The sequence below is a fragment of the Gobio gobio genome, assembly GCF_949357685.1.
Source record: "Gobio gobio genome assembly, chromosome: 6".
NCBI classification, from domain to species: Eukaryota; Metazoa; Chordata; class Actinopteri; order Cypriniformes; family Gobionidae; genus Gobio; species Gobio gobio.
The window spans coordinates 23220047-23232886 of NC_137102.1; the positions used below are offsets into that span (position 1 = coordinate 23220047).

At 37.6% G+C, this 12840-nt stretch overlaps 1 protein-coding gene across 2 annotated transcripts; it reads right to left on the bottom strand.

Moving 5' to 3' along the window:
• Positions 1-2922: 2922 nt before the first annotated feature.
• Positions 2923-12343, bottom strand: LOC307128191 (Krueppel-like factor 9). 2 transcript variants are annotated; one of them, XM_079819872.1, is made up of 3 exons: positions 12280-12338; positions 11563-12199; positions 2923-6287 (listed from the first exon to the last, which is right to left on the bottom strand). In XM_079819872.1, exons 2-3 carry the CDS (start codon positions 12065-12067, stop codon positions 6025-6027), a joined length of 768 nt encoding a protein of 255 aa, XP_079675998.1. In that variant the 5' UTR covers positions 12068-12199; positions 12280-12338; the 3' UTR covers positions 2923-6024. The 2 variants fall into 2 exon arrangements, with proteins under 2 accessions (XP_079675998.1, XP_079675997.1); XM_079819871.1 differs by having other exon boundaries at positions 11563-12343.
• Positions 12344-12840: the final 497 nt, after the last annotated feature.

Below are 12840 nucleotides of genomic sequence, written 5' to 3' on the forward strand. Positions count from 1 at the left end.
TTAGTTCATAGCATAAGTCTTTACATGCAAAATGGTTGAACAAGTTGTCATAATATGTCAAGCATATTTCTATACATTTTCGTTAGACGTTCATATTTCTACTTTTGTTTTTCAGTTTTTTTTCCTTTGTGCTATGCAGTGCTGTCTTTTTCTCTCTGTATCGCAATGACATGGTCTGTCAACAAATTACAGTACAAACAGTAAAAGTGTATGTGAATCTTGTCCAGTCTCTTACAATCAAACTCCCACATACACTAAGGTGTAACCAACAAATTACAATAATTGTCATCAAAACTTTAGCCATAGTTTACATCAGAACATCCCTCCAGAGTACACGGTTATATTGATAACATGACTAAGCAATTTGACTGTCTTATTCATACACAATGACACAAGGACTTGTCATTCTGATGGCACTGACATGTTCATTGACACAGATATTTACTTTTGAGAGATGAACTAAGGATTTTGAGCAAGAGACTGGCTTTTGCAGGTAATCCATGGTGTTTTGCTATTTGTACGAATTGTTTTGAGAAATGCATTTACTGTTTTGCAAATGTCGAGGATGATTCGATAAATGTACCAAAGCGACTGAGAAAAACTGTAATTAACAACATGTACTTACCATATGGTACAGGATAGGATTAGGGTTTGCTTTAGGGTTAGTTAATTTCATCTTTAATAATTTCCCAAGGATAATTTAGCTTCAGCATTCAAGCATAAGACAATCCCATACAAACATATAAAACACATAAGATCTTAACACAAAAAAATGACCTAAAATGTAAACAATTTACAGCAGAGGGGATAAATGAATGTCTAAACTGATTTTGTTTCGCTATTAGGAGTTCTAAAACGAATAGCAGAGGGGAGGAGGTGAAACCCTTGCATTGGTTGGGAATCATCTTACAATACTGAGGGCTTTTCCCAACACCTGCCTTTGATACAACTGGGCCATACTCACCTGTTTCTTCCAGTTATTTTACTTCCCTGATTTACAATCCACTGAAGACAATTTTTTTTTTTCATGTTTATGGATTTAAACCAGCACAACATTGAGAAAGATAAAAACGACTCAATAGGCTCTGTAAAACATATACACATAAATGTTTTATACACATTTAAAAGATCTTATTTGCATGTAATAATGCATAATCTACTGTTATTATTATAGTAAGTATATGTAACGCATTTCATAAGAACACAGTAAAATAAAGTGTGACCCAGAATCCTTAAGGAATATGTCAAATGTCAGATTACAGCACAAAGAAAAAAAAACATGGATCTCGAAAATGCTCAAAATAATGAATTGGTTTGAGTAGGGTATAAATTAAAACAAATTAGTCCAATCAAATGAACTTTTATGAGTATTTAGAACTTAATTTTTCTGTTGAGTTCACAAAACTGACACATTTTAAGTAATCTGAATTGTTTCATTGTTTTGAGTTTTGTGAACTTGTTTCTTTTAATTTAGACAAACTTAAATTTAACTGAAACTGTGCTGGGATTTCTATTTCCCAGCATGCTTTGCCATGACATTCAAAAGGGAAAGTAACTGCTAAAATTAAATGTTATATAGGCTAAATGTTTTTTTTGTGCAAGATTAATGTTAAGTGGTTTAAGTGTTTAATGTTTTACTATGCTAATTTTTTTAGCATCTAAGAGTAATTCAAATGTATACAAATTTACAAAATAAAAATATGCCAGTTCTGCTAACTTGAACTTTGAATTTCTTAACTTACAAAACTTGATGCAATAGTTTACCTCAAAGTTTCGCCAATTTATTCAGGTTTACAGTGATGTAGATCAAGAGTCAAATTATATTTCCTGATTGTGGTAATGATTCTGATCGATGTACAAACATGTGTATCAGTTTTAAGCACACTAATGAAAGCTGTGAGAAATGTTGAACAGGTACAGCAAGACCAGACTCAATACACATTTCAGATGAAAGTGGTGATAAAATAAACTCTAATAGAGTTGAGTGAAAATTACTCGTAATAGAATTCTGGACACTTTCATGAATGTTCTTCTGAAAATGTTTAGGTTTACTCAAAATGTGTATGTCATGACTTTACAGAGTGCTGGACCAAAATGCACCTCTTGATGGAAATAACATCTCAACGTTTATTTCCATCAAGAGGCGCATCAATTTTTGGTCCATATCTTGTATTGACAATGCAAGAGTCCAGCACTCTGTAAAGTCTCCTCCAGCACATCCCAAAGACTCTCACTGAATTTAAGGTCTGGAGTCAGAGGTGCCAATTCATGTGTGAAAACGATTCTTAATGCTCCCTCACAACCATTCTTTCACAGTTTGAGCCTGATGAATCTTGACATCGTCATCCTGGAATATGGCCATGGTGTCTTCCTACATTGAAAAGCTACACACTCCATCTACTAGGGTTAGAAGAAATGTTGCCAAACAGTTATACACACAGTGGGGGGTTTTTTTAAACGAGGAAAATGTGACATAAAATTAAGCATTTCAGATTATGCACCATTTCAAGGATGCTAATTAAATAAGCACATTTTTGACATTGATCATGTGAACTTCATACAGATGGTTCAAAACTCTTTGGATCTTTCTTCAATCATGCTGGAGAAAAAGCAGCTAGAACGCTGCTGTTACTATTATAGTAAATATTACAAAAAAACAAATAGTAAGACATTCTACAATAAAAAATAAAAATATTTTTGACTTAAATTGTTATGCTAATAATATAAGATTAATATAATGAAAAAGTATTGTTTAAAATAATAATGTAATTCAAACACAATAATTACAGAAAATGTCACTATTTCACATATCTCATGTCTATCAGATGATCTCTCTTAAAACGACATGATGAGCTAAATAAAACTATATTACAATCATACAATCATGTAATTATTCACCAAATAAACACCAAAACACAAATTAATTCTTAATCCATTTATTTATTATTTAAAAAAGCACTGGAGGGGTTTTTTTTGTTTGTTTGTTTTTGTTGGAGGCAAACAATAAATCAATTAATCAAATCATAAGTCAAGTCTCATACCATAAAATAAGTACTGTAAAAATGATATTTTAAAGCACACCAAAACAAAAGCATGTAATAAATAAAATAGCAGAATATTGCAAAACAAAGCAAATGAACAGAACGTTTAACATTAGGTCCTACTCATGAAGGACAGAGGTTTTCAGCATTACGTTTTATCACCTGAGGAGATACATGGAGGCTTTTGTATTGACAAAACCCATCGGTCCACTGATATGAGACATGGCTGTAGACTGAGACCTTAGTAGATCTCATTAGACATCCTTTTAGTGTGATCGCTACAGACAATCTGCCAATCAGTGCATAATCGTTTTAGTGTGTCAAAACGGATGGACAAGATCTAGATTGTACGCCAAGCAACAAAGCTTAAAATAAAATCGTCAATCTACATACTCTCATAGAGTCTAGAGTCGTGATTAAAAGCAGCCACGCTCACACACACGCACATCTTAGTTCGCTTGAGTTTGACGCGCAGAGATCGGACGCCTCGAACATAGCAAACGATGCAGCATTAGGAACTACAGAATACGTGTTTTCCCCGCTATAAGATTGCTAAGCTATCTGGGTTCTGTCCTAAACCATCTAGAAAGCTATGTTCTGCATACTATAGACATCTACAGTACATAAACCAATACAAAAAGTATAAGAAACAAGACTTTCCAGTACATCGAACCAAATACAAAAGATAATAACTGAAATTAAAAGACCACAAAATCCACACACGCACAAAAAAAAAAAAGAAAATTCAGATTTGATCCAGTGGTTTGTGATGGCTGTCCAGAGTACTAGCTGCAAATGTTTTGAGTATAATGGGAGGGATATCAAATGCAAAGTTGAATCTGGACTGCTAAAAGAGAGCATTGTGAGTGAGAGTCAAAAAGACGTGATCACAATGGTCTCAGTCTGTCGAGGATCACGTACAAAGCCCAGCGCAGCCCAAGACAGTGAACCATTGATGTCGTCAACGGTCGACAGATCCACAGACGACTCGCTACAGGAAAACTGCTACTAAAAGACGACACAAAAAACAAGACAAACCCGGCCAGACATACAAGCATTGTGACGAATACATCCTTTAATTAGCTACAGAACAAACACAGAGTCTTCAATGCTATTCTGGTTTGGTTTGTTAACTTGTCAGTTGTCATCGTGCTTCAAGTTCCTGCCAGCAGTTACTCAAAGCACTCTGAATATTGCATGATTAGAAAAAGGTATGATGATGAACCATTAAAAAAAAGCTGTAGTTTTTTGATACCAGACCAGCTGCGTTCAGAGCTTTCGTATCTATTACACTCCAAAATGTAAAGTAAATTACAAACGAAAGTAAAAAGTCAATTTTTCCTCACACTGGTTTAAGCACTCAGGCGAAGGTGCGCATTTAGACAAATGTATCGATTTATTGTGACAAGTCTTTATCCCCTTCCACAGTGTTCGTTTAGTTGAGCACTATGCAGTAGCATCTATGCAGTGGAACCCATCACACTAGCAGACGACTAGCATTGTTGACAATACCAGTAAGAAAAAAGTGCAATATTGCATGTGTATTTCTTTAGTCGAGAAGTACGACGCCTGACGGCATACCTGTAGAAAATATCCGACAGTAAACAATGGTGCAAAACAAGTCAAAGAATTTTAAGGCTTTCTGAGTTTCCTGATGTGTGGTTTTTTTTTGTTCTCTGAGATAGTTGTAAGAAGTCCGCAGACGGGACAGTTTTGGAGAGAGACCGTTTCCCGGGCTCTCCCACGTGAATACACACACACACACACACACACACGAACGTGACGCGCAAACATTCGCACACAAGCAGCACTATTCTATTCAAGCGTGTACTGTCACCCCTAATATAAGGTGTATTACTTCTAGTAGTTCATATAATAACATCTTTACCATTGAAGCTGCAAGCATAGATATTTATCTACACGTATCCACATTACTATTAAACACATTGCTACATGTATCAACATTACATGGCCAAAAAAAAAAGAAAGAAAAAAAAAAAAAAGAGTTCCTCCAAGTGGAAAATAATAATAATTATAATAAATGCATGGTCTAATAAAATTAATCATTAAAAAAAAAAAAAATACTATTTCAGTTGCCATGCTGATACTACTAATAGAAAACAAAAGGAAATAAGCACAAAAGTAATTTAGGATGACAATAACTTATTACAATTTCAGTAGGGAAAGCTATGTGGAAATGCGGCATTGCAGGCAGTGTTTCTACCCAGAAGAAACTCACTGGCCGTTTCGGTTTCAATCGTTAACGTTTGGTTGGAACGTTTGTCAAGAATAGTATTAGTTTAAGGAACTTGATATCACAACTTAAAGGTTTAGCAAAGCCAAGGAGGTTTAAGAATGCATAAAGTCACCTTATGTGTGATGCGTGACACAAATACTTTGTGATAATAATTCTGCAACTGGTTATTGTAACGTACAGCATGTGTGGACAACAAAAACCAGAGAGGGTTTGCCGTTCAAACAAGGTTGTGCGGAATTTGAGACGATAGATGGAACGACTGTAAAAACTTTTCCCTAAAACTGTGACATATCCTTTAGGGAAGGTTCTAAAACATGGCTGACAAGTGAAACAACAAAGATGGCCGATGAAAAACATTGTGCTACTGGTAGCAATTTTGTCTGCATGCACCCGAAAAAGTCCTTTACGGCATTTCAGATGAATCCATAACACCCAAAGCAAGCAATTTAAGACCAATGTTGCGTTCGGCATCACTTGTCGGTCATGTGATGATTTAATCACGTGACTTGGGAATGTGCTTGAGCGTTTGTGTCTCCTTCGCCCGTTTTGGTCGTCACTGGTTGGGCGAAGGGGTTCGGAGGAAGACGTGGTGAAGTTCTTCATTTTTGGCCTGTGGAAGTGAGGACTGAGCTTAAAAGGATCCCAGCATGCACAGTGATCGAGTAAGCTGCAGTGTCTTACGGAGACGGTGGTCACAGTGCAGAAGGCATGGGTCCCGGCGAGGGTCTACATGGCAGTGCTGGCGTACTCTGAGGAGGAGGTTGAAGCGGATCCCTGAGCCGAACCTTTACGGTTGATCATGGAGGGGTGGAAGTTGGGGTGCCGGCGGGCGTGCTTGATGAGGTGGTCGCTGCGCATGAAGCGCTTGTCGCAGAGTGGGCACAGGAAGCGTTTCTCGCCGGTGTGGGTACGCAGGTGTCGGGCCAACTCGTCGGAACGGGCAAACTTCTTTTCGCAGTCGGGCCAGGTGCAAGGAAAGGGCCTCTCACCTAGACAGAGCACATGGGCGATCCACAACTCATTAGACGACACTAATGCCGTATAAAATACACAATCTGCACTATAAAGTAAGCAATGGCTTGGCACTTGCACTATCTACTGTTCTAGATATAAAGCATACTAACTGCTGAACCTCAGACATCTACTGTACTATTTTTATAGCTAGTGTACTTACTAAGGCGGCACGATATCAGAATTATCAAAATATTGCAAATGTGCATATGCAAATTGCAGCGGATTGCAATAACTAAATAATTTTCAGTGTTTCCCACAGATTAGAAACCAATTTGTGGTGGTGGGCGGGGCTAAACTAAGCTTATATTAGCTTGCATTCATTAATATTCACTTGTGTTTGTTTATATAAGTATCATTAAAAATATTAGGATGCAAGTTAACTTTTTAAAATTTCACATTTAAAAGAAATCTAGTGTTTGATCATGTCTAAATATTTATTCAACTGCAAAACCTAAAAATAAGTAAGCAGTTATGATCTGCAATACTTTTTTGAGCAACCAGACTAGATGCATGTATATTTATTAAAGAGCCATACAAGCACCTAGTAGGTAAACCATGGCTTTACAAATGAAAATGATTATTTTTCCAGCCACAAAATGACTCTAAATTGCCTCTTTGCATTAAAATTTTCTATTTTCATTGTAATATAAATAATAAAAAATATTTTAAGGTGGTCATTAATTGACAATAATTATTGCACAAATAGTTGGCCTATTTAGTACCAAAAGATATCCTCAAAATTTTCAATAAATATTATTAAAGTAAAATATAGAACATTTATTTAATTTAAACATAGTTGTGTGTATGGTCACATTTGACCACCAATGAGGATGAGTGTGACCAATTAGTAAGGAATACATGAGGGCTAAATACAAGAAAAACATTAAGATTAATGTTAACAATGTTGCATCTCCATCACTCTCCATAATAAAATGATCCTGTAAATATGGTTGACGTAATAAAAAATTGCTGCAAATACCTGCATAGTAAAACTGTTGTGTATCCGCTTAAGCCATTCAAATGCATTGACAGAGCGCTGGGTTGTTTAGAAGCTCCGTGAACCATGTGACCGTGTGTGCCGCCGGGAGATGAGAGCATGTCGCAACTCTGTTTTTCAACGCCTCTGACTTTAACTGTTATGCCACATTAGCGCCAAAACTATATTTATTGTTTGAATTTCGTATTCAATTTTAAAAGCTTAGACTTTCATACCAAAAGCAGGTTTGGCAGTTTGGCGTTGGCAGTCACACGCACAGAAAGCTGCCTCTCAGACAGTGTGTAATACCGAATTCAGTACCGACTATTCTCTTAAGCACCATTCACACCTTAGTCAGATTTACTAACAGCTTGTGCCAACGCAAACCCTCTTTTGGTGTAAAAAAAAAAAAAAACTACTGTCAGGATTTCCTAAAGACACGCAGTGAAACATTTGAGCAGAAAATGCATGTCCGGTTATTTTTGCGGCTGAGCTTATTGCATATGCATTTGTAAGAGTTTCCCTTTTAGACGCAAAATTTATGGGAGGAGAGTATTTAAATGAATCATGAAGTGAGATTTACAAAGGTTTGCGCTCATCAATTTACTGGTGTTTGCACCATTATTTAATGCCTCAAAAAAGCATGTCTTAAACCAGACACCAATTTACGCTGCTCTTGGTAGACTGTGTTGGTCATTATGTAAATGTTCCGGATGTGTCTGTTCTTTAATTTGCATGTCGTCAGTAGATCACGTGCAGATCTACTGCTTTTTTGGAATTGCGTTCTCATGCTAATTTGCTGTTTAGTAAATCTGGCCCTTAATATTAAAGATGAACAAGAAACTGCGAGTGCTCTTTGCCATCACGGCTATTTACGTGGGGCAAAAGTAAACCTGTCCAGTGCAAGAAGAGGCGAAAGAGAACTCAATTCTGTACTCGCATGCTGTTATATGTGTGCAGAGCCGTACACGCTCAATGGGCCTCATTCATGAAACACGAGCAGAACGAATGTGTGTAAATCGTTCGTAAAGCCGCTCTGACTTAAATTTCGGATTCACGAAATGTTTGTATTTTTAAAATGTTAGTTGGTACGAAATAAATTTACACCTGCTCCCTACCACGTGTAAATGGTGCGTAAAACATTTGAACGTTCTGTGTTCTAATTTAGGCAAACTGACGACATTGCATTTTGATGCACTATGTACCATAATAATATTTAAAGAGTTGATTTGCCCCTTCTTTGTTTTTTAGGTTTTTTTTTTTTACTGTTCAACGTTGGGTAATAGGCAGCGCTCCTCACTGTCACTTTTTACCCGGCTGTCCAATCACAGTGGAGGAGGGGCAGAACAAAAACTACACCGACCAATCATCCCACTTGTACACCGACTGAACAATAATAAAAGTTAATAATGCTTTTTACTGCATTTTTTATATTCAGTAATATTCTTCAAAATTAGATACTAGTACCACATTACTGCCATGGATATTCTGTAACATATTCATAGCAATCAAAGTATCTCAGATGGAAAAACGCTGCCCTTGCAAAGCGCTCTCAACCGCCACAAGCTGGCCGTTTTCAGAAGAGCACCAGCCGTTTTTGAGCTGGCTAAAAATGCTTTGATGGACACATGATCATTTAATATGTATTGCAAGGCATATGGTCAATTAGTATTTATGCAATATACTGGAGCCAAACCTGAGAAAGAAGTCCACAAGTTTTCACAGCGTTCCTGCACACGTCACTTGCAGTTGTAACTCATGGGCGGGGATTATGCTAATTATGAATGAGCGTGCACGTGCGTTTTATTTACGAATGTTTGGTATTCCTTAATATACACATGTTTAACTAACGAATCCGTGGTATACAAAGCGTTTGTGAATCTGGAGGAGAGTTTTCCTAAAGGTCCATTTTACGCGCAAATTACTCAGAATTTACTCATATATTTACGAACGTTTCATGAATGGGGCCCAATGGGCGCACACACACACAGAGAGGCGCACAAAATTGTGAAAAAATACCAATCTCTGCAAGTATTCTCATAATCACAGTCGGCTATGTCTTAAGTGAACTGTTGAGAAAGAAATCAGATGTGTATCATTATATTGGATCTGTGCATTCAGTCTTAAAATGACAGCAGCCTATAAATACCTGTTGCCAAGTCAATAATGTTAATCAAACAACAAAGCACAGCTTTAACAAAGATTAAGCTATATTTAATTTATACAGTTACGCATTTGAAACCAGTCCAAACTCTGAGTTTTGTGATCTGTTGAACCACTATTCATAATCAGATTACGGTTATATTTTTATTGAGATTACATATTCACACAATGTTAGTAAATAATTCATTATTTATCGTTTCCCCCAATTATTATAGTTTTTAAATTGTCCTTTCTAAAAAAAGTCTTCACCTATATATGATACGTTCAGAAGGTTTTTTAGATTTGTGAAAGACCAGCCACTAGTCAAGTGGCTGCAATTACCTGAAAAAGGAGAGGCAACACGACACCTGACCACTGAATTTACAGAACTAATTTCATTTTTAAAGTGTTTTCTCAACATTGCATATCTAATCAACTCCTGATGAATACATTTTAATTATTATTTGAATTATCACTCAGTGAGTCATTTAACCTGTCTTTGGAAGGTTTTTGTCTTTCAAACACATTAAAATGCACAAATTCATGTAATTTCATATTTACGTGTAATGCAGCTATTCTCAAACTTTTTTGTCAGGCACACCTATTTTGACCTAATACATTTAAGTCAATAATTTCAGGCATTCATGGTTCTCTGATTCCGATTAATGGTCACATGACATGCAGGTAAACAAATAAAGTACTTCATTCATCATTTTAGCATTTGTTGACTTGTTTTTGTTTATTTTAATTTTACTTTTTATGATATAATTAATTATCAGCTTTTCATTAAACTGACTACCAGTTATTTAGGGAAACCCTGATGTAATATAATGTTTAATGCCCTTCATGTTGTGGATATCAAAAAATTTAATATATTTTATTTCTCTTTGTATTTTTATTCAATATGATACAAGGTTGCCCTATTAAAAGTAGTCAGATTACAATACCTAAAATTTGGAATGTAATATATTATGCTACCAATTACAATTTTCATCATGTAATTTGCTATCTGTAACTGATCACCATTCATTAGCATACAGTTGACAACCAAACTGGCCATCACTAAAGTTAATCATTTGCACGCGTTTTTATGTCTTGACAGTTTAAGCATTCAATTGATTTGAAGCCAATCAAGATTGATAAGATGCGAAAGAGAATCCAAAATGCCCATTTTGGTGAGTAATGATGTTTGATTATTGGGTAGGCTATAAGTTTTTGTTGTGGTGTAATAATTGTCATTAAGAATGATGACATTTCCCTGGTATCTAAAATGTTGGCATCATAACAACCTTATTTATTAAATACTAGGTTACATGACCCAGACCCTGTGTGTACTAATGATTTCTTAGCGTAGTAGCTACCTGTAATAGCATTTTCTTAGTGTACTAGTAAGTGTAGGCATACTAGTTTCTCTCACCGTTTAAGGCTGCACTTGTGTTCCGTTAAAAACTATCACCTTGTCTCTACAGTATACATCAATTCATGAACAAAACCGTTTGTGAACAGCTCATGAAGAGAGACCAGGTGTGGCTTAAATGGCTCTTTTAGCTTTAGTCAAATAACAGAAAGTGCATTTAAATGGAAACCTGCGCGTAAGCTGGCGCGCGCACGCGCGTTCTGAACTCGAGCTCGGTTCATATGCAAATACAGGGTTCGTCACTATACTACTATACTCGTCCTCCCTCACGCGCTCCTTCCTTTGTTCATAAACTTTCTTTGTTCGGAAGCCAGAGTTGGGAGTTTTCACTCTTTTGTTCAACTAACGATTAGTGAATTATATTATTATCCACAAATTCACCTTTAATATCTCTATTCATAGTCGTTAGTGAGAGTTGACAGAGGGAGCCCCTGACAACAGTCAACAAACAAACGGCCGACAGTTAAAAGTTACTCTAACAGAGAATTGAAATAAAACAACCGATAATGACTAAAGCTCTCAACAGTGAATTTTAAAAACTAATACATACGAAATGATCAGTTTATAAAACGGTAAAATTGTCATGGTACCCAAGTTAAGGGCAAGAACCGTATTTATATACATACAAAGTACATAAATTATACACGTGTGTGAATTTAGGCTAAATAATGTCTGAGGCATTAACGTCCGGCCGCTCCCATGTGCTTCAGCTTACCTGTGTGGGTCCTGATGTGCGCTTTCAGGTGGGACGATTTTCCATACACCCTGTCACACCCGTCGAAAGTACAGGGGTGACGCTTGGTGGGGGATCGGGGTGCTCCCCCTCCTCCCCAAAACTGCTGAGCAGTGTTATTATACTGTCCCGGGACAGGGGTGGCAGAGGGGGTCATGGTCGGCGTTGGGGTGGTGGAGTCAGACAACGTGGTGTAGCCGCTCTCTCCGCATGACGAGTTGCTGCTCTCGGAGTAGGCCGACATGGGACGAAACTTGCCATGGAGGTCGGTGAGGATCTCTGCCACCGTCATCATATTGGCCCCCTCTAACCGGAGCGTCTCCCGCACCTCCCTGTCCTCGCTCGACCCGTCTGGCTCCCCGGCAGGAAGGCCCTGAGGAGGGGCCTGAGCCGCACCAGACACCGGGGTGGGTCGATGGAGGACGGGACCGCTGGCTATCGACACCAGGCATTCGGCGGCCAGATAATCCGAATAGGCGAACGACATTTTATCGTGACTGCGTTTAACGACACAACAAAAGTTATGATGGAGAGCCTCGTTTCCTGAGCCCGTTCGGTTCTTCTCCAAAGACTTTCAACACGTTGTTTTTGCTCATCAGCAGCGACCGTTGCTATTTATCTATAATAAATACAAACAAAACAAATTAAATTAACGATAAAAAAAAAGCCAAAAGAAGTAAAAAATAATACGCTACCGACGTGTCTGCGTTTCAAGCCCCAACGTGGTGTCCTACATTGCCCCTCGTTTCATTGTGTCTGCTCTGCTAGAACCGGCAAAGCCCACGCCACGCCCCCGGTAGCGAATTATGAATCCTACTACGGAGACGGCTTGGTTCATGAATATTAATGACGTAACGCGCCGTTCGCTTAGTACTCTTAACGGATTGGCTGAAAAGCAGACGTGGGTAAGCAGGCGTGGCTTAGCAGGCGAATAAACGAATCACGGTGAGCTCATAAATATTCATTATAATGCGTGACAGGACGCTCCAGGAAGGTTACCAAGCAACTTTAGCGTGACTTAATTAATATTCATACACTAACATTTGCCATAGTAGGCTTCCTGTCGTCAGCATGCAAAGAGGAACGCGCACTGAGTCACGTGGTAAACTGACGCGCACTCCGGGCGTGGAGCAAAGAGAGTATATTTAATAATATGTCAAATGACACTGTAGGAAAACAATCTAATCACAGTGCAGTTTGCTTTCGAATAATGACCTTGGAGTAGTGCATAATTAATAATAGTATTAACAACTACTCAAA

Coding starts and splice junctions, on each gene's coding strand:
- LOC307128191 (XM_079819871.1), bottom strand. CDS start 12,067: ATGTCGTTCGCCTATTCGGATTATCTGGCCGCCGAATGCCTGGTGTCG. Junction 6,288..11,562: donor GCACATCAGGACCCACACAG/GTAAGCTGAAGC, acceptor TGCTCTGTCTAG/GTGAGAGGCCCTTTCCTTGC.